This window comes from Caretta caretta, chromosome 4 (genome assembly GCF_965140235.1).
Source record: "Caretta caretta isolate rCarCar2 chromosome 4, rCarCar1.hap1, whole genome shotgun sequence".
Classification (NCBI taxonomy): Eukaryota; Metazoa; Chordata; order Testudines; family Cheloniidae; genus Caretta; species Caretta caretta.
The window spans coordinates 146,933,876-146,959,682 of record NC_134209.1 but is presented as its reverse complement, the minus strand read 5'-3'; the positions used below and the strand labels follow the sequence as shown (position 1 = coordinate 146,959,682).

The following is a 25,807-nucleotide window of genomic DNA, read 5'->3' as shown; positions in this document are numbered from 1 at the left end:
AATACAGTGGTCCCACCTTTAAGTAATTTAATTAACAAATTTGACAAGACTCCTGAGTGAGTAGCACATAGGTTCCTGCTTTGGTTATTCCATGCTAAGCTTTCATTTATTCATATATGTATAGCTATATGTAATACAGATTTTCTGCCTCTTTTCAATGACAATTGAGCATAAAGTTTTATAAATTTTTCCACAGAACAAGCAATGGGAATAAAATAGTCCGACCAAAGGATAAGATTTCCTCTTTTGATACTTGGAGTCCACTTAACCTTATTTTCCTTCTATAAGAGAGGCCTTCTAGCCTGACGCTGTCAGCTTCATTACAAAGAGAAGACCACTGCCACTCCAGGCTGTAAAATGTCTTTTAAGGACAGTATTTGAAAACATCAGGTTGAGTGTTTCTATCTTTTGTCCTTTTTTCATGTGCATCAATCCAATCAGCAGATAAGTGAATAAAAGTGCAGTATTCCTGCCAGTGCTTTGACCGTGTTTTCCATCAGAACTCTGCACGAGTCTGCTTTGATGAATAACAATTTCCAGTACATTTCTAAGTGTGTCATTTTTTTTCTTTTTTCTAGTTCACCTCCTATCCGATACAATTCAGGGGGTCACAGCAACTGTCACAGGGGTTCAATATCAACAGTCCTGGCTCTGTATCATGTAAGTACATCAGACTATTGGGAACCCTTCCTGGGCTGCTCAGAACCAGAAACATTTTTTCCTGTACAAAACAATAGGTATTGCACTTTATAAATGAGAATTTACTCCCTTCTGCTCATGGACACATAATAATAATAATTAATAATTAATACTTTGCACTACCTTCCATCCAAGGGTCTTCAATTGCTTTTTCAAACATTAATGAATTAAACTTCTTAGCAGTGATATGATGTACTGTGAATGTTCCCCATTTTACCGATGGGGAAACGGAGACAGACAGTTTAAGTAATTAATGAAGGTTGCACCATATTTTTTACCTCTCTGTACGATATTAGACAAAATGTTGCTGGAATACCGTGTCCAGTTCTGGTATGCACGTTTTTAAAAGGATATTGAGAAATTGGATGGGTTCATGGTCTGGAAAACATTTGTTACAATGAGACACTTGAGCAGCTCAATCTGTTTATCATATCTAAGAGATGAGTAAGAGACAGTTTCATCATTGTCTACCCACTACCTACCCAGAAGAAGGAGATCTGACTCCAAAGGGCTCTTTAATCTGTCAGTCAAAGGCATACGGAGACCAGCACCTGGAAGCTGAAGTGAGATACACGTATTTAACAATGAGGGAATTAAATATTGACACAGAATATCAGGGGATGTGGTCAACTCCATCACTTGGCATCTTTAATTTAGGACTCGGTGTTTCTGTGAAAGATATATTTTAGTTCGGCCACAAATTGTTGGGCTGGCTGAAATCACTGGGTGAAATTCTGTGGTCTGTGTTATGCAGGAAATCATACCTAGATGATCACACTGGTCCTTTCTGGAATTAAAAAACTATTACTCTAGAAGTCACTGACTGATCTGGGAAATGAACTCTGATCTTCTAACTTCATCCTCTGCATTACCACACGCTCATGTGTCTTTCAAACAAAGGTTTGGAAAAGGTTTAATAATGTCACTGGTAATTATATGTGCGTATCAAGAGGAGAATATATATCCCTGATTAGTCTGATAGATTGCTGAAGAGTGCCTGAGAACGTTGTCATGAGAAGTCTTCTGTTTCAAATTGAAGTGGCTATTGTGGTGGCACTGAGGATTTCCATTCCTCTGGTAATATTTGTCCTCATCTCTGGACCCTGCCACTGCATCCATGCTATGATGTTTGTTCTTAGCTCATAAATCTATCAGAGCTTTGCTTTGGTTATGTGTGTTTGGTTGGGGTTTTTGCCTGTTGTATAAGAGAGAGAATGTTACAGAGAATGATTCTTCAGAGATAATTAAATATATTGCATATTATACAGCTTTCCGGTGTTAATTTGTTGTATGAAATTAAGAGCAAGTTACTTGTAGCATTGTCCTATGCAAGTATATGCACTGTTGTTTACTGACCAGTCTACAAGTTGGACATGTATATAGAACCCCACATCTAGGCACATGGGTATTTGATGCACAATTGTTTTACTCTAGTAAGTTGTTAAGTGCTACTGATTCAGTATGGTTGAAGCAGTGTTTCATCCAGGGAACACTGGGGGCTGGGAGTTGAATTGTGAGATTGTAATGTAATGCATTTTCAGCCTGTGTTACCACCTGTAGACTAGAATAGTGCTCATGGCCCCTCCAATCTCCCAGTATGAGTATTTTGGATCACTAGGTCTACAGAAGTGCCACGGTGACTGAACACGTTGAGAAGACTAACGATATTTTTACTTACCTGTTGGGGAAAGGATTTACTGTCTTTAGGCAACTGAGCAAATAGAATTTTTCAAGGCTTACATTAACCACATCTTCGTGGAAGGGTTTTCTCCTTTGAGCCATAGTTTGGTGATGCATTTCCTTGTTGCTGGTGACTTGGCAGGTTTTGGAGAACAGATAGTTTATCATCACAGCTGAGGGATTTATATATATATGTGACCACAATGTTCGGATCTGTTGCAGAAGATGGGCTTGGTAACCTGCTTGCCAACATCCTTTTCAGCAGAGGGTAGAGCCTGATATAAATTCATTAGTAATTAACAACATGATTGATTTAGTTTAGAATTCTCTCCCTAGCGGTGTGCACAGTTTGCAGGATGTCTGTCGAGAAATCATCACTTTTGGCACCTCGAAATTCTGGTAAACCCTAAGAAAGCTCTTCTCTTCTTTACCTAGTTCTGTCACATGACACATCCACTCCCTAAGTTGAAGCTGTCTTTATTTGCTGAGTTATCTGCAGAAATAGGCACCTGAGTGCTGTATGGGGACCATACAAGTACCTAGACTGTAAACTCTCCACCTATTTGTACAGTGCCTAGCAGAATGAAGTCCTTGTAAATGACTAGGGCTTCTAGGCCCTATGGTAATACAAATGATAAATCATCATAATACTGTCAAGACAGTAAATTAGATAATAAACTCTTTTGGGAGAGAGACCTTGTTTTTTATGTCTATAAAATGTCATGTACACTACAGGACTGCATAAATAATATAGTTCCTTTACTACTATTGAGAGCTGCACAGAGAATGGTAATATGTCCTTTAGAAAGGTCTGTGTTTCTGAATGTTTGTGGTTCATTTCCAAACAGACCATGGTTTGCTGTATGTTTTCACAGTTTCAAGTCTGAGGGTTGATATAGAGGCATCCGTGGTTTTAATGTGTTTGATCTATAAAGTGTCCATAAATGGCATTGATTTCAATGAGGAAGCTGGAAGAGCTATTCCTTCCCCCCCACCTCAATAGAAGTCCCATCGATATGTATGGAACAGTATCTGATATCCAAACGAGGGATAATAAACAAACAAACTAGGGAAATGCAACCTAGAGGGAGCTACTATAAGGTGGGTGCATAACTGGTTGGAAAACCGTTCCTAGAGTGTAGTTATCCGTGGTTCACAGTCTAACCAGTTCTGGGTTTGGTTCTGTTCGATATCTTCTTCGATGATTTAGATAATGGCATAGAGCAGCGGTTCTCAACCAGGGTCCGGGGCCCCTTAGGGGGTCGCGAGCAGGCTTCAGGGGGTCCGCCAAGCAGGACCACTGTTAGAATTGCTGGGGCCCCGGGCAGAAAGCCAAAGTCCTTTTGCATGGGGCTGAAGCCCAGGGCCCTGAGCCCCCGCCACCTGGGGCTGAAGCAGAAGCCTGAGCAACTTAGCTTCATGGTGCCCCCTGTGGCATGGGGCCATGGGCAATTGCCCTGCTTGCTACTCCCTAACACCAGCCCTGGCTTTTATATGCAGAAAACCAGTTGTTGTGGCACAGGAGGGCTGTGGAGTTTTTATAGCATTTTTGGGGGGCCTCAAAGAAAAAGCCCAAGCATAGGAAGTACACTTACGAAGTTTGTGGACAGTACCAATCTGGGAAGGGTTGCTTTGGAGGATAGGATTATCGTTCAAAATGATCTGGACAAACTGAAGAAAATAGGATGAAATTCAATAAGGACAAATGCAAAGTACCGTAAAAACTCTTTTATCCAGTACTGCACCAACCGGCAAGCTCTATAAACCAGCATTGCTGATCTGCACTGAAAGTCCAGTTTATAGTGCGGTTGGTGTGAGGCCAGCAGGGGGCTGAGACATAGGAGGGGCTGTCGGGTACGCTCTGGGAGGGAGTTTGGGTCCAGGAGCGGGCTTGGGGAGGGGTTTGGGGCACAGGAGGGGCTCGGGGTGCCGGATTGGGGGACGCTCACCTCCGGTGGCTCCCCATAAGCACCTCCCCGTCCCTGCTGTTGCTGGTGGAGGTGCGGCCAGCTGGCTCTGCAGGCACATTGCCGCCGTCCCCCATCCCTGAGCGCTGGCTTCACAGCTCCCAGCCCATTGGCCAGGAACTGCAGCCAGTGGGAGCTGCAGGGGGCGACGCCTGCAAACCAAGGCAGCAAGACACAAGAAGTAATTCTTCTGCTCTACTCTGCGCTGACTAGGCCTCAACTGGAGTATTGTGTCCAGTTCTGGGCACCGCATTTCAGGAAAGATGTGGACAAATTGGAGGAAGTCCAGAGAAGAGCAACAAAAATGATTAAAGGTCTAGAAAACATGACCTATGAGGGAAGATTGGGGGGAAAAATGGGTTTGTTTAGTCTGGAAAAGAGAAGGCTGAGAGGGGACATAGTAACAGTTTTCAAGTACAGGTTGTTACAAGGAGGAGGGAGAAAAATTGTTCTCTTTAGTCTCTGAGGATAGGACAAGAAACAATGGGCTTAAATTGCAGCAAGGGCAGTTTAGGTTGGACATTAGGAAAAACTTCCTAGCTGTCAGGGTGGTTAAGCACTGGAATAAATTGCCTAGGGAAGTTGTGGAATCTCTGTATAACCTGCTCTTTAAAATCTCCAGTGACGAACACCTGTCAGGGATGGTCTAGATAATACTTAGTCCTGCCTCAATGAAAGGGACTAGACTAGATGATGTCCTCTCGAGGTCCCTTCTAGTCCTATGATTCTATCTTCCAATCTACTAGCAGTTTTTATGTGGCCTGCCTGCTATTTGGTAAAGTCTGGGAGTGCTTGCGCCCAGTTTCGTGCTATCTGTAGACCTTGCTGGAGCCCTAGGCATAATTAATTGTGAACCAAAGGCTGTGAACCAGAGTAGGCCTGGCCTTGGCAAAAATAATACACTAGGTATTGGCTACCCAAGTAAGCGCATTCCTGACCTGAGAAGATGGTACAGAAACACATACCCAGAGTTCTCAAGTCAACTATGTAAACACATCGTTAAGAGATGGTGCAGGAACACAAAGACCCCTCGTAAGGTAAGAATGGGTTGATAGAACAATGGATAAGGATGTTTTGCTTGAGCTAACAGGCACATGGATAAGGGTAGTAACTAACAACATCTGGAGTGTCATATGTAACTTGTTTGTATCAATGTAGGAGGGACATCCTTGTTCAGCCTAGGGGACAAGATCCCGGTGTACTGACTGAGCGGGTACCTTGTCATGGGCATACATGTGTGAGTGTACCTGAATCATAGAATATCAGGGTTGGAAGGGACCTCAGGAGGTCATCTAGTCCAACCCCCTGCTCAAAGCAGGACCAATCCCCAACTAAATCATCCCAGCCAGGGCTTCGTCAAGCCTGACCTTAAAAATATCTAAGGAAGGAGATTCCACCACCTCACCTATGTAACCCATTCCAGTGCTTCACCACCCTCCTAGTGAAAAAGTTTTTTCCTAATATCCAACCTAAGCCTCCCCCACTGCAACGTGAGACCATTAATCCTCGTTCAGTCATCTGCTACCACTGAGAACAGTCTAGATCCATCCTCTTTGGAACCCCCTTTCAGGTAGTTGAAAGCAGCTATCAAATCCCCCCCCTCATTCTTCTCTTCCACAGACTGAACAATCCCAGTTCCCTCAGCCTCTCCTCATAAGTCACGTGTTCCAGTCCCCTAATCATTTTTGTTGCCCTCCGCTGGACGCTTTCCAATTTTTTCACATCCTTCTTGTAGTGTGGGGCCCAAAACTGGACACAGTACTCCAGATGAAGCCTCACCAATGTTGAATAGAGGGGAACGATCACATCCCTCGGTCTGCTGGCAATGCCCCTACTTATACATCCCAAAATGCCATTGGCCTTTTTGACAACAAGGGCACACTGTTGACTCTCATCCAGCTTCTCGTCCACTGTAACCCCTAGGTCCTTTTCTGCAGAACTGCTGCCTAGCCATTTGGACCCTAGTCTGTAGCTGTGCATGGGATTCTTCCGTCCTAAGTGCAGGACTCTGCACTTCTCCTTGTTGAACCTCATGAGATTTCTTTTGGCCCTGTCAAGGTTCCTCCCCCACTCTGAACTCTAGGGTACAGATGTGGGGACCTGCATGAAAAAACCTCCTAAGCTTATCTTTACCAGCTTAGGTCAAAACTTCCCCAAGGTACAAAATATTCCCCCCGTTGTCCTTGGACTGGCCGCTGCTACCACCACCAAACTAATACTGGTTACTGGGGAAGAGCTGTTTGGACGCGTCTTTCCCCCCAAAATACTTCCCAAAACCTTGCACCCCACTTCCTGGACAAGGTTTGGTAAAAAGCCTCACCAATTTGCCTAGGTGATTACAGATCCAGACCCTTGGATCTTAAGAACAATGAACAATCCTCCCAACACTTGCACCCCCCCTTTCCTGGGAAATGTTGGATAAAAAGCCTCACCAATTTGCATAGGTGACCACAGACCCAAACCCTTGGATCTGAGAACAATGAAAAAGCATTCAGTTTTTTACAAGAAGACTTTTAATAAAAAATAGAAGTAAATAGAAATAAAGAAATCCCCCCTGTAAAATCAGGATGGTAGATATCTTCCAGGGTAATTAGATTCAAAAACATAGAGAACCCCTCTAGGCAAAACCTTAAGTTACAAAAAAGATACATAGACAGAAATAGTTATTCTATTCAGCACAATTCTTTTCTCAGCCATTTAAAGAAATCATAATCTAACACATACCTAGCTAGAACTTACTAAAAGTTCTAAGACTCCATTCCTGTTCTGTCCCTGGCAAAAGCAGCATACATACAGACACAGACCCTTTGTTTCTCTCCCTCCTCCCAGCTTTTGAAAGTATCTTGTCTCCTCATTGGTCATTTTGGTCAGGTGCCAGCGAGGTTACCTTTAGCTTCTTAACCCTTTACAGGTGAGAGGAGCTTTCCCCTGGCCAGGAGGGATTTCAAAGGGGTTTACCCTTCCCTTTATATTTATGACAGGCCCAATCCTCTAATTTGTCTAGGTCCCTCTGTATCCTATCCCTACCCTCCAGCGTATCTACCACTCCTCCCAGTTTAGTGTCATCTGCAAATTTGCTGAGAGTGCAATCCATGCCACCCTCCAGATTGTTAATGAAGATATTGAACAAAACCGGCCCCAGACCGGCTCTTGGGGCACTCCACTTGATGTCAGCTGCCAGCTAGACATGGAGCCATTGATCACCCGTTGAGCCCAATGATCTAGCCAGCTTTCTATCCACCTTATAGTCCATTCATCCAGCCCATACTTCTTTAACTTGCTGGCAAGAATACTGTGGGAGACTGTGTCAAAAGCTTTGCTAAAGTCAAGGAATAACATGTCCACCGCTTTCCCCTCATCCACAGAGCCAGTTATCTCATCATAGAAGGCAATTAGATTAGTCAGGCATGGCTTGCCCTTGGTGAATCCATGTGACTGTTTCTGATCACTTTCCTCTCGTCTAAGTGCTTCAGAATTGATTCTTTGAGGACCTGCTCCATGATTTTTCCAGGGACTGAGGTGAGGCTGACTGGCCTGTAGTTCCCCGAGCCTCCTCCTTCCCTTTTTTAAAGATGGGCACTACCTTAGCCTTTTTCCAGTCATCCGGGACCTCCCCCGATCGCCATGAGTTTTCAAAGATAATGGCCAATGGCTCTGCAATCACAGCCGCCAACTCCTTCAGCACTCTCGGATGCAACTCGTCCGGCCCCATGGACTTGTGCTCGTCCAGCTTTTCTAAAGAGTCCCGAACCACTTCTTTCTCCACAGAGAAAGCTCCTCTGAGGCGCTAGTCCTGTGCTTTGTCGACAATAAACTTGGCCAAATGCCTGTGGCACTGATCCGAGCCAGTGGTTTTTCCTGTGAATAACGTGGAGGTCTGCTGAATTAACCGGCTGCACTGTCTGCGAGTGCTGCTGATGTTGGAGCTCCAAGAGCAGCCGCAACAACACTCCACCGCACTCCCAACACTATCCTGTGGAAGCTTGTGTTGAATTGTGTTCCCCCTCCTGTAAACGAGCGTCCGAAGATGAGTAAGCTTGTGAGGAGTGTCAGGAATAAGTACTCTAAAGAGGGGCAGGAATCATGGTAGGAGCTTCATCTGCGAATGAGTTGGGAAGGATAATAGAATCAGTGAAGAATCAATTATTCTACTGGGAAACTTCACCACAGAAGGTTTTCTGAGCTGAACGATTTGTCCTGTAGATTTTAGTTGCAATTCTGTTCTAGGACTGTCTCTTCCCGCCCCCACTCCCCCCGCCCCCGGGGCATAATAAATCAGCTAGCTGAAGGTGTATTGTTCAAGGCTTTCAAAAACAAATTCACTCCCAGGCTGTGGACAGTCATGGAAAATTTTAGCCCAAGAAACCAACTTGTCAGAAAGCTGTGAGCAACTGAAAACTGAGTTTTATAGTGAAAGGATACAGTCCCTATATAGGTTTCAGAGTAACAGTCGTGTTAGTCTGTATTTGCAAAAATAAACAACAAGGAGTCCGGTGAACACCTTAAAGACTAACCAATTTATTTGGGCATAAGCTTTTGTGGGTAAAAAACCCACTTCTTCAGATGCATGGAGTGAAAATTACAGATGCAGGCATTATTATACTGACCCTATATAAGCTTTACCATAGTAGGTGTCATCAAGCATCCACTACAGTCACTTATGACATGCCTATTTGGACGTGTTCACAGAGCAAGTCACTTCATAACAAAGCACTGATCAAAGGCAAAATTATGGTACAAATGTTCTGATTAATTAAATACAAATGGTTTTATGGCATAAATTCATGCTTTCTCTTCCACAGAAGGGAACTCTAAGAGTTGAATAATAGCGTGTGTGAGTAATACTTATCTCCGTGGCAATCAGGATTTGAAAAAATAAGCTTATAACCCAAAGGTGTATCGTGCTATTATCTGCAATTTTCCTTATTTCCATCTCCTTTTGTGACTTTAATTAAAAGAGAGGGAGGAAGATTATGAGGGAAAGAAGTGGATGAGTTGTGCCCTATAATTATAGCTATTATTTTACTGTATTTTTGCTGTAGCTAGTGTAGAAAAGCTTTTAATAGAGCTATATTTTTAGAGCATGTGCCTTGCCTGAAGAAAAATTACAACTCACTTAATTTGAGTGGAGGATTTGTCAGGGAGAATAATCTGTTTTTACTGTAATATTAATCGGAAAATAACCTAATATCTTTTGCCATTATTCTTCTGCAGCGTGTCATTCCTCATCCTGACCCTCAGCTATCCCTTAAACTGATGCTGCTATCTTTCTGTTTTCCAGAGCTTCATTTTATTTCTCATTTCTACTGCTGGAGTGAGAGTAAGACTGAAAGAGGCAGGCATTGTGTATAATGGTACAAGTTTATGTTAATTGTTTAAAACCTCTAAAGCAAATGAAAGGATGGTGATTGGAGTAAGAATGTAAAAGCTTAACTAAGGGAAATATTCAAGATCTAATGTAAATCCCCCAAAGTAAGAAAAGTGAAGTTTGACTGAACCCTTTTCTTGCTGTGCTCTGGTACAAAATGTTGCAATTGAAAAATATTTTTAGATAACCTTTTAAATTCATATCTGCAAAAATTAACTGTACAAAATGTGTCCTCTCCTGCTAGGAATTTGGTCTACCTCAGCTGTTTGTTCTAGACTCTGGGGGAGTATGTCTTCTCTGTGCCTCTCCTCACCCTCAAATTCTAAGAGTGAGGAAAATCAAACAAGCTAAAGCCAAAGTTATTCTGATTGCCCAGACCTGATCAAAAGAACAGCAGTTCTCAGATCTACTGCAACCATCTGTCTCTCCCCACAATTCCAGATCTATTGACCCAGCAGAGGTGTCGGAGTTGCCATCTGGACCCAGACTCTCTCCACTTGGCAGCATGGGCCATAGGACTTTGAGAGATTTTGAACTGTTCTGTTCAGACAAGGTACAGGTGATTCTATTGAACTCTAGGAAGTATTCAACTTGCCTGTGTTATGATCATAAGTGGAAAAGGTTCTCTTTGTGAGTAATCAACAATAATATTAAACCCAGCTTCAGCTCCTGCTCAGTCCATACCAGAATACAAACTTAATTTGAAATCTCCATATTGTTAGTAAAAGTACATCTCGCCGCCTTCTCTTGTTCTTTGCTGCTTAGCCCAGCGAAAGACTCTGTTTGGCCACAATCTGAAAAAAGATTTTTGAAGGGGTTAATGAACATCTACTCTCTGGTTAGAGAGCCCACACCTACGTGGGATCTTGGTCTTGTACTCATTCAGCTCGTGAAACTTCCCTTTGAACTTATGAAAGAATGTTCCCTTCTTCATCTGTCAATTAAAACAGCCTTTATTATAGCAATTGCATCCACAGAAAAAGAGAGAGCTTCAGGATCTCATGCTGAGACCCTCTTTTACAGTTGTTTGCAGAGATAAAGTTATCCTTTGTTTGCATCCAAAATTTCTCCCCAGAGTGTTAACAGAATTACGTCCTAACCAAACTTGCCAGTAGCTTTTCCATAGGTCTCACTAAGCTACCTACCCTGGGTGCTAATCGAGCTGTAGATTTCTATTTTAATGGGTCTATGAAATACAGGAGATGCCCTGTGTGACACAGCATGGTGGCGTTGGTTTAAGTACTAGTTTTAATGTGGGTACAGCCTCTCTGATGTACCAAGTTCATAGGCAGGTCTGGACTGGCTCTTTGCCCCATGTGACACAGAGGCTCACTGGTTGTTCACAACGCTGTGTCAGCAACTCTTGTCAAGCCTGACACACTCACTGCACCTTGACCTAGACAAAGGAATGGTTCTGCCTGCTTGAATGGGTCTCCAGTGTAAACTGAGCAAGGGGAGATAGTGAAGGTATATTTACATAAAAGGTAATCAAAGCCATCCAACTAGTGAGTGGGGGAGATAACCACAAACTGTCACCACAGGAGGAGGAGACTGCAAAAATTAACCTGGCTCCAAGCAAGCTGAGCCCCCAGGAGGGCTTCCTGACTTCGAAAACAAAGATATGAGCAGAGAGGAAAAGCCATTTTTGGCATTCCTCACTTGAGGAGTCAAAGAAACGAAGCACTTTGAGCTCTGCTTGCTGGGTCCTGGCTAAAGGACAGGCCAGCCAGGCTGGACGAATGACGGCAGTGAGAAAAGTTCTTTGAACAAAAGACTCTAGTTTGTCGTGTTTTAGCTTTAGAAGCATATTTTTACTACTTCTTGTTTGGGACCATTTCGTCCTTATTCCCTATACTTAGTATCACTTAAATTATGTCCTTTTGCTAATAAACTTTTTACTTTGACCATAAACCAACTCAGGGCTTTGATTGAAGTGGTGGGGTTTGTCAACCCCCGCCCCCCTCTTAAGTGAATTAGCTGCTTATTACCATCTCTTTAAAGGAGCAGCAAACTTGATAGGGTTTTGTGGTGCTACAGTAAGAAGGGTGGTTTGGGGGGAGAACGAGGGGCTGGAAGGGTTGTCGAGGTCCCCCTGTAAAGAGTAACTGGGTGGTGGAAGCCAGGGGGAGATCTGTGTGCTATAGAAGCTGGCTCTTGGTATCAGAGCCCCGAACCAAAGCTGCACAACACACAGGCACTTAGAGCAAGGGGTGATACAACCCCTCACTGGTCTAGGTTGAACCCCCAAGTGTGTCGCCAGTATCCATGCATGTCTGGAACAGTTTAAAAGAATTCTGTACCTATTGCACTTTGTCTGGCAATCTGAAACGGTGCATGCCCTTTGGAACATCAAAGTGAACAGGAAGGCAAGATACTTTACAGAGAGTCCCTGAAGTATGTTTCTTTTCCAGTTCAGATGACTTAAGATGCTGTCCTTCAGAACAGGAGCTACCAGAGGTCAGTGAGCTAAACTGTAGTCTGCCTCAGTCAAGGGTGGAATAAGTCTTGTTAATTCACTCACTAACCTATTTGGCCTATTTAGCTGGGATGTTTTCATGGTCTGTGTGTCTAAAAATATCCTCACTGCATTTTCTACTTTTATGCATCCGATGAAGTGAGCTGTAGCTCACGAAAGCTTATGCTCAAATAAATTGGTTAGTCTCTAAGGTGCATAAGTACTCCTTTTCTTTTTGCGAATACAGACTAACACGGCTGCTACTCTGAAACCAATCACTTGATGATTACCTATTCTGTTCATTCCCTCTGGGACACGGGGCATTGGCTACAGTCGGAATGGCCAGTATGGCCGCTCTTATATTCCTTGAGTTTACTACTTACAGAAATCCACTGCACGGTTTCTCTGCCACTTGTTGCTTGTTTGAAATAGGCAATGGCTTGTGTTACCTTCTAGTTTTTGTTAGAACAGAAGTCTGCAGTCAGTCTTCCTAGGTGCTGTCTCTGAGAATTCATGGAGAGAGTGGCCTATTAGATACCAGACACAGAAACCAGAGTAAATAAGAGATTGTTGTCAAAATCTGGTTGAGTGAGTTTGTTCTTGCTTCGCTCTTGCATCTGGCAGTGTTCTCATAGGAGGCGATTTGCTGGGGACTTAAGGCTGCAGGAGAGGCAGTCCCCAGCTGACAGATCCTGACTGATGTGGTACAGTCTCGTACTTCCATGCAAGTAGAAATCTGCATTTTGAGTGTTTTCATCCATGAGCTTGAGACTTCTGAGCCAGAATGGATAACTTTTGGGACTGTGGTCATTGACAGCACCCTTCTGTCAAAAAGCCCTTCCAAAGATAGTCACCAGAATGAAAATAAAGGGGCTGATCTGGGTAAGACCTGTTTTATAATGTACTATATAGTTCTAAACCAGATGTCATCCCTGAAATACGAGTGTCTAAATGTTTTTTCTGTCTCATAGGAGCCAGTTGATTTTGATAGTGAATTCAAAATAGTGTAGTGGACCTTATCCCAAAACCAGGAATTAATCTAATCCCCAGCTTTCATGAATCACTTGACTTGTAAAAGGTGCCCTGCTTTAATGGGAGCTTTGGGAGGCATTGGGTCTCCTCAAGTCTCCCCTACATAGTATCCCCTCTTTGTCCAGCCAGCTAGCTCCTCCACGCCCCTGAGGTTAAGGGATAGATCATGCTCTGTACCTGTGTAGGTTCACATACTAATGCTTGCTTACCTCCTAGGACTGTGATGAGGCTTAATTATCCAATGCTTAAGAAAGAATGTGCCATGTAAGGTGTCAGTATGCAGTAGCAAACCACAGCCTGCAGGTCTCTCCTTGCGTCTCTGTCCTTGATGTTCTTCCTGGTATGATTCTTGAATAACTCCTGTATTTTTAGACGGGTTACTTAAATGGAATTCTTCATAGTATTTTTATTAACTTGAAGCAATGTTGGCACCAAGCTATTCCTTTCTTGCCAGGATACAGCTCCTGTTTTTAAAAGGGCTGAGTTTGGAAAAGACGGGCCATGAGGAGGCAAATGTCAAGAGCCATTTCCTTTGATTGCATTTATAAGGCACATGAAGGATTTGTTTTGAAATTGTTCAGTTGATTTGATAAAGCTCTCGTGACTGACGAAGCAAAGGAATAATCTCTCAACAAGATGGGAGTGTAGCTTGATATTTCATGAAGTTTCTTGTGGGCGCAAACTGCTGCAAATTTGCTTATTCTAATATATTAATTATGTCATCATAATGGTCCCTCTGGAGGAGCTAACTAACTCACTCAAATTCCCAGGTAACATTTTAAAACACGATGCATGAGGCTATTTTGGATGCTGAGCAAAACTGCTGTAAAAACAATAACTTTTAAGAGTAGTAAATAATTTTTCAGTTTTAATGTCTGTAATTAATCAGAGCATGGGACACTGATGCGTCTCTGCTTCATCACTGGACATAAGTAGGAATATGGATTGGATTTTGCACATTTTAAAAAGTAATTGTTAGTCTGGACTCCAAAGAATTTCTCTGTTATGGTCTTAAAGTTACTATGAAAAATCCCTGTCATTGCTATTTTAGATTTTAAAATAGCACATTTTCAAATCTGAGATGTTTAAAATACAGTAGTTGGTGCAAAACTATGCCTCATAATAACACAATGCATCACTTTTAATAATGAAATGTACTCTTCTGCCATGTTTGTTCCTTGACAGCTATCTATTTTTCTGTAAAAAGAAAAGTTCCTTTAGAGGAATGATTAAAGGACTTTATTCTATTAATGAAACACTGTGTATACAAGTGCCTTTGTTCCCATACTTACAACAGTAAGCTTTCAAAAGTTCTTAAACACCTATCTTTTCTGTATAAAAAATCTGCAGCCACCATAATCAGCCTTGCTTGTGTAGTACTAGTTATTTCTTTGCGCACAGGGATGTTGTGGAACCTTTCTCCACCTTCAATTTACTTTTCCATTCAAGCTGTCGAGCCAAAACCTTTTTGACCAATAATTTAACTCTCCAAAGATGAATTATTGGTGATTGAGGAGATGATCCAATTTCTACTGTGGCCAGTTCTTCATTGCATTCTGTTCTGTAACCATTCTTTTGATTGTGACTGGTAAGGATGGGATCTACTTTCACCTGGATAGCCCACCAGGAGAGGTTCAAGACTATATCAAGAAGCAAGTCTGTGGGACTGGGTATTCTAGTACGTTACCAGATATTCCTCTTGGCAGGGTGTCAATAAAAGCCCAAATGGACCATCCAGGTTGTCAAGACTGCATCCCTCACAGGTGGTTCTGGTCTTAGAAGGTTTAAGACTTGATATATCACACTTGGGGCATTGTTTTCTTAGATGTACCTGCAATGCAAAAGAACCAAAATGATGTTGTGCTACTCTAGGACAGGAAAAGGCTAGCTGACTAGCTCTAATGAGCAATCGTGGTTCCGTTTTTCTTACTGGTGAAACTAATTAATTTCCTTTCTTGCCCTGATGAGATTGTTTGTTTGTTTTTCTTTCTGATGAGTGTGCATATCTTAAACATTAATAATTTGTGTGAGACATGTCTGTTATTGCTTAGATGAGATCTTTGGCTTAGGTCAGGTCTTCAGCTGGCGTGAATATGTGGATCTTCGCTGATGTCAGTGGAGTTATGCCAGTTCACGCCACCTAAGGACCTAGCCTCTTGTCTTGAACGCTGCTTTAAATGTAACCTTTAAAAAAAGAAATATATTGGGCAGTCATGCAGAAATAAGCCCTGTAATTTTAAAGAGCCTTTTATGAATACCGTGTTAGAGACTATGGTATTATGGCATCTTCATAAATAAGACCTGGTATTTAAACACAGTTAATCATTTCATCTAGATCATTTGGTCATGACTGCATTTCAGACCAATCTTTTATTTTAGAGGGCTTTCACGATTTAGAAATTGTAAAGTGTCAGTTTAATGTGAGATTTTCTTTTTGGTTCATATCATCTCCTTGCTTTTATTCCATCTTTTTCCATCAACCACTTCAGCTCTTTCATCAGTTCACTGGCTTGTTGGCCCTGTGTCCACAATGGCATCCTGGCAGGAAGAAACTTCTATGTTACTGAATAAATTTGTTAGTCTCTAAGGTGCCACAAGTACTCCTTTTCTTTGTTACTGAAGGTTTTTTTGGAAAGAGAATCTAACCAGTATCAACTGTTAATCCCAATGCCTGGCTCAATAGGCATGACCTCTTCTTCTGACCATATTACATCCATACAATGATCACCATTTAGACAGAGTCAGCAGTTACTCCACCCCAGTATAGACCATAATTGTTCCCTCTTCTAAGTCTTCCATAATGTGTTTACTCTTGATATATGTTGACTTTTTGATGGTGACCACTGAAATTTTGTGTGTACATCAAACTTGTAAGCTTCAGATTGAAAAGTGAAAGCTGCAAGTATATTATATGAGGAAGAAGTTGAATGTAAGTATTTTGCCTGCAGTCAATGCCTACAATAATTTATTCAGCTAATGATGGTTAGGTTGAGTGGTAGTGGAAGATTGCTGTGTGTGTGTTTTGTCTGAAGTAAATTAAAACTTCCAAAAGACTTGGAGCCATCAAGCTCTGCACATTGTTGTCCGAGTAGCTGCATGATCTTACTATTGTTAATCGTCTTCCTTCCACATATAGCCTCCTGTAGATTGGAATGCACAAACGTAGTATCCTGTTTCAAATTAGATTGAAAAGCATATGGGTGCACCCTGCACCTGCGTAGAGCCCCAGGCATGCCTTAATGTAAGATCAGGGCATTGTAATGTAGGCAACTAGAAACAGAGATAGCGTCTCCTTAGGAGTTTGTTCAGCACTTTACACAATTTGACCCTGATCCTGATTGAGGCTTTTGGCTACTGCCAAAATACAAATAAGAACTTTCAGAACTCCAGGCAAATCTTCCTTTTTAAAGAACTGAGTTAATCACTGATCTCAAAGGCTAAGGAATGAAAGTGTTGACTCAGTGAGCAAACAGAGCAGAATAGAAGAGGATAGATTTTGCTAACAGTGCATTAACTGTTCACCTCTCCGTTCATGCATGAGATTTTACCAATTAATATGGGTGAAAGTAAGATGATCTAAGATGTTGGACAACTTGACAGATATCCTATGTGCTTACCCCAGTTATTTTACTGAATTGGAACCCATAATTGACAACAGAAGATGATTTGGGTACATTCAGGCTCACCCACCTCAGTGACTCTAGATTAAGATTGATTTCAGTTTTAACTCTGTTTTCATTTGATCCCTGTTTGGAAAGGTTTAAAGTAGATTGCTATCAAATATGTCCTTTAGTATGTGTAACCTTCAAATAATTGTCACTCAGGAAAAGACTGTATATAAACAGATTAAACAGTGTATGGATGCATCCCGAGGGGATGTGTGGATTTTCTGTTCTGAGTCTGATTCACATAAAAAGGGGAATAAAGGGAATATAACTAATACAGTATACATTTGTGAAATCCTGCACCCTTCCATATATTCTGTATTGTGCAAATAATAAAAGGAATGTATCCATCCCTTGCATCAAAATAAGCATGTCTAACAATAGCCTGTCAGGTTGTTAGCTTGCATAAATCAAGTAACTTAATTGTCAGTGTCCATCAAAAACCTATTCACTAGTAAAATGTCACTTACAAGCTAAATATTCAGACCTGTATGGAAGAATTATTAATTCAGCTCTGGTCTGCACCTCCCCTTCTCTCCAAGCTGTTGAGGGGCTGCTGTTGGCATGTCATTTAAGCTGCTAATTAAGGTGATAAACTATGCTAAGAGAAAGGAAAAGAGAGGCTGGACCAAAGTACTGAAGCCCTGTCCACATCCTTTAATTGATAATCATTAATTTGGCAAATATTCACCTGAAATAAGCAATGGTAATAACAGTAACATAATCTTCCTTATATTTATTACATTAAAAATACCGTAACCTCTCATGTTGCAAAATCAAGCCCTGCAATTAAGATGGAGTATCACTGTTGTGTGCTAATCACACCAATAGTGAAATTCTCGTGCATTATCTGCCACTCTGTTTCTAAAGAGCTGTAAAGTGTATCAACAGAATAATTAGTAGTGGCTTTATTGGTAGTGTGAGGGTGTTATCCCATGTCTGCCATAGACTTGGTGTGTAATGTTGGACAAGTCACCTTGCTTTGCCTCAGTTTCTCCACTGGTAAAATGGTGAGAATTATGGCTACCCACCTTGCCAGCATGTTGTGGTAGTTGAAGTAAACAGCAAAGAGAAACTACTGCTCTTTTGTGATGCCCAAAAATGGCTTCCATGTTTTAATTAAAATTTTTTGTTTTTAACATTAGAAATGTCAAGTTCTGGCTTCTCTTTATTGGAAGTCTTGGCAATCTTTGAAAGATCTAAATGACTGCTTAATTCTTCAACAAACCTTCCTCTCTCTAATGGACCTGGGAGACTTCCAACTCAAGTCTCATCACTGAGCTATGATGTCACTCATTTTGGTCCTCCGAAGGCTGTCTGACTTGTCCAGCGAAAAGAGGGTGGTTAGGGCCTGATATTTGTAATGTATTTAAAAACAATCAAAACCAACCAAGCAGGGAGCGAAAAACCTGTTGAAAACAAAAACAAATATTGAGGCATTCCTTAAAGGCGGAATAAGAGAGAGAAGCAATTTATTTATTGGCCTCTACCCTTAAATTGTTTGCAACAGCACTTTGAGACCTCTGGATGAATGGATCTACGGAAGTGCAAAGTACTATCTGTTCATTATTCTTTTTAAAAAAATAAAGGGAGCCCTCTAGTTAGAACTCTGCAATACTGCAAATTAAGGGTAAGTTTCTTTATTGATTTACTGGCTATTATACAGCTGCTGGGACAAGATGAAGCCAAGTAAGGCCCCAACTCTGCCAGCTATCCCATGAGCAGGGCCCTGATGTCACAGAGTGCCTTTCCCACTGAGCAGCTCATAGGATTGAGGCCTAGAAAGGAAGGAAAATCACGACCATTAAAATGCCATTTTTGTCTTTTTTACCATTAATGTTTAAGATACCTGTTTTCACCCATGCATATTATATCAGAGCTAGAACAGGAATATTTAAAACTTTCATTCGGCAGAAGGGAGAGTGTGTCTCTTGTATTGTCTAACCTAAGCCATAACACTTCCATCTCTCTTGACAGTTGCACTATAAAGTCTCTTCAGCGACGTCATGTTTGCATCAGCCGACTGGAGCGGCCTCAGAACTGGGGGGAGAACTCCTGTGAAGTGAGATTCGTCATTTTGGTTCTCGCACCTCCTAAAATGGTGAGTGTTTCTCCATCATTCGCTCCTGATGCCTCAGAATGCTTTTCTGATTGTTCTCTTGTGGAGCTCTACCGGGGTGCATGACCACCCGTTTTCTAGATGCAGCAGGAAGAGAGCAGGACTGAGGTCACCACAGTGGTTGTCTGCCAACATCTCCTTCTGACTCAGCAGTGAGCACAAGGTATAAAATTATGACAGATGACTTTCCTGTTCCCCAGGCTCCTGCGGTCTCATTATAGAGCAGAATGGCTTCCTATCTAGCATTGGAGCTGGAACCTGGCATAGTCTGTAAGTCTGGCTGTGACTGATCTGGTATCAGAGCTCTTGCCCCAGTGTGTAGCCTATACCAATAGGCTGTTTGCTAGGTAAAGCTTGGGTATAAGTTAAGGTGGTAATGTAATGAGCCTGCAAGGCCTGAAAGACCATAGCTTAGCTAAACAAGGCTTAAGGCGCATAAGCAGCTAATCAAAAGTAACCCTAGATCGGTGATACTCAGACCTCAGGCGCCAAATTAGCCATCAACATTACCCAAAAGAGCCACAGTCATGTGAATTCAGTGTTTCATTTACTATAGTACTATAGATTCATACAGTAACTCCTCACATAAAGTTGTCCCGGTTAATGTTGTTACGTTGCTGATCAATTAGGGAACATGCTCATTTAAAGTTGTGCAATGCTCCACTCTTACATTGTTTGGCTGCCTGCTTTCTCCACAGCTGGCAGTCTCCCTATGCCCCTCCCCCCCCATCCCCACAGTGCCTCCTGCCCCCCGGCAGACCCCGCGGATCAGCGCCTTCTCCCTCCTGCCCACGGCAATCAGCTGGCTTGCGGCGTTTAGGAGGAAGAGGGGAGGAGCGAGGACTCGGTGCGCAGGCTCCCCCTCCCTCCCCTGCCTCCTGCATAACGCAAACCAGCAGATTTTCCCGGACAGGAGGCAGGGGAGGGAGGGGGAGCCTACATGCCAAGTCCTCGCTCCTTCCTCCTGCCCCACAAGCCAGCTGATTGCCCCGGGCAGGAGGGGTGGGGGGGGGAGCGAGGACTTGATCTGCCTACCCCCTCCCTACCTCCCCTGCCTCCTGCCCAGGGCAATCGGTTGGCTTGCAGTGTTCAGAAGGGAGTGGGGAGGAGCAAGGACGCACTGTGTGAAGTAGAGGAGGAGGAGGTTGGGGGGGAGAAGAGGCGGGTGAAGGGTGGGCGGGCTTGGGGGAAGAGGTGCACTGGATGGGCTGAGGGTTGAGCCCCCCGCCCCTGGCAAAGTCAGTGCCTGTGCTTGCAAGAACAGCAAGAGGAGCAGCCGGACAATCCATCCTCTTCCACTCTCTGACTCCACCACCTCAACCAAGCTTCATACTCAGCAGTGATGATTGTAGTATTAAATTGCTTGTTTAAAACTTATACCGGTATTAAATTGCTTGTTTATAATTATTTAAAATGTATATAATGCTTTTTTGTCTGGCAAATTTTTTTTCCCTGGAACCTAACCTCCCCCCCCCCCCCCTTTACATTAATTCTTATGGGGAAATTGAATTAGCATAACATCGTTTCACTTAAAGTCGCATTTTTCAGGAACAGAACTACAACATTAAGTGAGGAGTTACTGTATTTAAACAGTGTGACAGGAAATCTGTATTATTCTCACAGCAAATAAGTTAACTTAATGCAAGTTAATAACTGGTCAATTACATAGTAAAAGCATCATGATTGGTTAATAACTTAGACTGGTTAATAATTAAATCACACAGTGTTTTAATATCATGAGCTGCAAAGAGCGACAGGAGACACGTTAAAGAGCCTCTTGCAGCTCTCACGCCCTGGTATCGCTGCCCTAGATCACAGCATGGAATGCTGTAATGACTAAACTGCAGACAGGTAACCACAAGATGCTAGTTTATACCATCTTGGGCTGTTTTAAGGTGGTAACCTCAGCTGATGTCTGACCACCCGTGTGTCATGGTAACTAATTGACGTACATGCTAATAAGCATGAGGTAAAAGCTCTCTTAACCTACGGGGGAAGGGCACGCCAAGCTTAGGAGGGTGAGGAAATACGAATAAGGGAAAGGGGATGAAACCCCTACTGAACATGCTTTAGGCATAGTGTGTCTGTGTAATACATTATAGAAGTGGTATCCAGGGCTGTGTGCCTTGGAAGACGGCAGGACGATGAGCGATGGTGATGAGGAAGGTGGTGATAATGAGGGAGTTAATGACTAACGCTTCAGGTTGTTCTGCAAGGGGTAGCCTGAGTGTATGGGTGCGCAGACGCTCAGTCTGTATGAGCTCTCTCTACCTGGTTGGGTTGGAGTGTGTGTAACTTTGCTAACCGTATTAATAAGCCTATTGCAGATACAGAAGGTTTTTCCTAAGTCTGAGTTGCAACTGTGCATGTGGGGGTTCCCAACTGAATGGTAATTTTAATAATACTGGTCCTAGTCTTGGGACAAAGACCTACCAAACCTCAGTCTGTTAATTGGGAATTCTTAGGTTATCAGTATAATTAATATGCAATCAATAGATCGGGCAACAAATTCACTGTCATACGGGAGATCTGAACTCAAGTTCTACTTGAGGATCCCAATTGTTGGGCCTGCGGAGATGAGGTTCTGAAGTGATGCACTTGTGGGGGCATGAACCAACTTGGGAACTGCGCTACCTCCTGCTCGTTAAACTGTAAAATTCTGCAGCTTTCTCCCACTTCAAGCTGTTTAGCCCCACTCTTGCCATACTAAGTCTGTCCGCAGTCTAGAGGTGGCCTTTTGAAGAAGGGAGGATTGTTCAGTACTTAACGTGCTGGTCTGGGACTTGGGAGACCTAGGTTCAAATCTCTGCTCCACTGCAGATTGCCTGACCTTGGGCAAGTCACTTAGGTCCAGGTTTTAAAAGGTGTTGCTGAGCTCAGCATGACAATTCTTAACCGATTTGGAAGCCTGAGACTCTCTTTCAAAAGGATTTAGGCACTTAGGAGGCAAAATCCCCATTTGAAAATGAGTTGGGTACCTAAGTCAGTTAAGTGCTGAAATGCTAGGCTTGGCGATGCCAAAATATCTTTAAAAATCTGGGCCTTAATATCTCTGCTTCAGCTCCCCTTCTGTAAAAATGGGGATAATAGCGTTTCCCTATTTCCCAGAGGTGTGTGAGGGAAAAATACATTAAACATTGTGGGGCTCTCAGCTGAGGGTCATAGAAAGAGAAGTGATTTTTTTGGGAGCGTTTATGTCCAGACTGATTCAGTGGTTTCCGACTTAATTTTTTCCTATTTTTTATATAAAAGTGCTTTTGGCACCAATCACATTGATGCCTGAAAACTGTACAGACTAAAAACAGACATACAGATGTCGCCCATGGAATGCAGCAAACAAACTGAGGCCACTCAGCTGTATTGGTTTAGTTTTTCAATGTATACAAACTGTATTCGTATAGAGTCAGCAACATGCTAAGGGAAACCCAGCTGCTGCAGGGAGCAGTGTCAGTGACTCAGTAGGGGGCACTCTTCCCTCAGAGTCGGTACTGACCTCACTACCCCCTGGCTGTGGAGCAGAGAGTGATGCTGGTGGCTAGCGGGTGCTGGGCACTCTGCGACATGTGTGAAGATGACTCCCAAGTTGTACCCGGTAGAAGTGGACAGCATACAAATAAAGGAAGGGGAATGGGAAGTAGTAGCTGTGTGACTGGTAAAGAAAAAACATGGTTTATGCTAGTCCATGATTTTTTGTTTTGTTTTTTAAATGAATTGATCCTCCAAGCCCGAAGTACATGCTGCGTACAGTAGTTAAAATAATAAACTCATTGACAAGATCCAATTAAATCACCTTGCGAAATTGTCTGGGAAATGGCATAAAATCCATACCCCAGTCTTTCCACGATGATGGTGAGGATGAAAAAATTGACTAGTTCTTACTCCCTTGCCTTGCCCCAAATCAATTGCCTGATCCAAACAGCTCTCTTTCCTCCCTGCTGATTCCCACCCACACAGCAAAAGCCTGAGTAATAGTGGTGGTGGTGTTTATTCCGTTGTGTATTACAGTAGCTCCTAGGAGCCCCATTGTGCAGTACAGTCATGAAGTAAAGAGCCCTGCCTCGCAGCGTTTACAATACATCTTAACTCCAGTCTGTCGATGCAGCAGATTTGTGGACCAATGGAGCCAACTGGCTGAGCACGCTCAACCTAGAACAAACCATCTGCTGTGTCTAGATGTTGAAATCTATGGAGTGCTAGCAATATTGCCTCGGGTGATCTCAAGCAGTGTGCAGGGTCTTTTTGATAGTTGGGACACAAACTCTCTCTCTAGGATTAAAGTGAAGACGCTGTGGTGTGCCCACAATGTAAAGTATTCTGCATCTGTGCTCCTGAGTGGTGCATCCAAAGAGCCCTGAATTCTTTGCTGATGTTAATTAAAAAACCACTTGCCAATCTCACTTAGCGAACTGACCACAAAAATTCACCACAAAGTGAAAATATAAAAGCAGTGACTGTGCGTTTGCGTTATAGCCAAACAATACTGTTCCTGTGAGGCTTTGGAGCTCTTCAGGAGGAGAGCCTTTTTGGACTGTCTTGCTGGATTGGATAATAGGGGGCAATCAGCATATGAAGGGTAGAGGGGGTTGAAGTATTGTGAAGTAATCCTAGTTGTTGGGGTTTTGTTTTTATTTTTCAAATGTCTGTGGAATATACTTCAGAAATCACCTTAATGTAATGTTTCCTATGAGACTTGGTCACGGTAGTCTTTAACCTTCTGGATGCAGCTTTCAAAACCTATGTCTTGTTCTTTGAATCTAAAGTTCTACAGTAATCCATTGAGACAAACCTGCAAATATCACAATGGATTTTGGATCAGTCTCCCAATGCTAAAATCTACATTAACGCAATGTTGTGCTTGAGATTACAATGCACAAACCAGTTCACCTTTCAATATTCCCCTGCAAGAAATGGTCTCTCAGCACCAAAGCCAGGCTGGAAGCATTTACTTGCTCTTCCTGCCCTGATTTGGGTGTTTGTGCTAGCAGTGATTTCAGGGGAAGTGTGGAATCTTGTGTTCTGGTCTTGACAAGCAGGGAAGAAAGATTGGTGTTTTGGATGGTATTTTGTTTTGAAGTTTTACAGTTTTTAAATAACTTAAGAGTTTTTGGTTATGATCCCTAATCTGCACATCATTTGTTTTCCACAGAAAAGTACGAAAACTGCCACCGAAGTGGGCCGGACCTTTGCCACAATGTTTTCGGATATAACTTTTCGGCAGAAGCTTCTAGAAACAAAAACGGAAGAAGAGTTTAAAGAAGCCTTGGTACATCAGCGCCACCTGCTGACGGTGGTGAATCAGAGACCCTCAGCAGTGAACGAGGGACACAAAACACAAAGCCACAAGCCGCTCAAGGTAGGGTGAGAAAAAGTCTAAGTCCTGGCTTTCCACTGTTGTTTCTGTTTAAATAAAGCGCAGGAACCTGATGATTATTCATAGTACTGAATTAGCCGTACTTATATATTCATGATGCATTTCAGTCTTCAAAACACAGCTGGGTTAGGTCTACACAGCTGCTGGGAGCGAATCCCACAGCCCAGGTTGACAGACTCGTGCTATCCGCTGGTGCGCTAAAAATAGCCATGTAGACATTGCTTTGACGATCGGGCTTGGGCTCTGAAGCTCACCCTACTCCTTAGGCTTCAAAGCCCGAGCTCCAGCCTGGGCAGGAATGTCCAAATTGCTGTTTTTAGCACACTAGCAGAAGCCCTGCTAGCACAAGTCTGTCAGCCTGGGCTGCGAGACTCGCTCCCAGCAGCTGCGTAGACACACCCTTCATGTCACCGCCAGGCTAGTTCTGCTAAAATGTTCTTGTTTCTTATGCCATTTAACTGAATCTCTTTTGCAACAGTGCAAACAGGGTAAAAAGCACTATTGCCTCTTTTTAATACCTGATAAATGCAGTGAATCTTGTGTACGTATACTTCCATGTAGCAACTTCCCATTGAAAATTAAAGGAAAACCCTTCAAATGATGATGCTTAACGTGGGCTAGGATTGATGGGTTATTGTAAGTTGCCAAAAAGAGGCAAATGAACTTTAGCACCCTCAATCAGGAAGATAGCTAGTCTGTCTCTGAAGAACCTTAATCTTTACTTGGGTGGTCATCACTCGTACCAACTTTGCATCTCCGCTTTCTCTTCTGGAGCTTCTCTGAAGCTTCTCTTCTGGAGCTCCCTTAATGTCATTCTTAAACCCTCTCTGTTCACACACAGGTTTTATTATCCAAGCTGAAAAGCTGCACACCTAAAAATAAATTGGTGCATGCCACTTCTAATCTCCTACTCTTTTCCCTAGACTACAAGTAATGTGAAGCTTTGAGCAGCCTACAGGGTTCAGAGTGTAAACTTTCATCACAAATCCATGGTTTGGCTAGTTTTCAGAGTTTAAAACATAATGGTTTAGGAATAAGTAAAGATCACGAAGGGCAGCATCTCTGCCCTTTCTTACCTTTATCGCAGTCCTCTGCATTTTAGGCATAGAATCCCTTCTTCCAGAGACAAGTCTATAGTCGGTGACTCCTGAACTCCTCTAAATTCCATTCACACTGTGGTTCAGGTTTGCAGAACCAGTTTAAAACACGTCTTTAAGCTGGTTACAAGTGATTTGCAGCAATGTTTTCTTCCAGTGCAGGTTTAACCCTTTGCTCCCTTTCCTCTGAAGCCATTTCTGTAAACACTGGGGCATGTCACGGTAGGAAACCACAGCCTCTGGGTGAAAGGTTTAACGAGACTAGGGGTATGTCTACACTTGCAGACTTACAGCCCCAGCAGTTACAGCGCCACTCAGAGAGCGCTGAAGGGAAACCACTGTTGTGCGTTCGCA

The 25,807-nt window shown here is 42.8% G+C and overlaps 1 protein-coding gene across 8 annotated transcripts in view; it reads left to right on the top strand.

Annotated features, from left to right (window-relative positions):
• The window catches only part of SLC4A11 (solute carrier family 4 member 11), a 166,135-nt gene that overhangs the window by 77,756 nt on the left and 62,572 nt on the right, over nucleotides 1–25,807 (top strand). For all 8 annotated transcript variants that reach the window (XM_075128139.1, XM_075128140.1, XM_075128141.1 and 5 more), the window contains exons 6-8: nucleotides 579–660; nucleotides 18,844–18,967; nucleotides 24,132–24,338. In XM_075128139.1, the coding sequence (XP_074984240.1) occupies nucleotides 579–660; nucleotides 18,844–18,967; nucleotides 24,132–24,338 (413 nt within the window). The remainder of the gene's footprint in view (nucleotides 1–578; nucleotides 661–18,843; nucleotides 18,968–24,131; nucleotides 24,339–25,807) is intronic.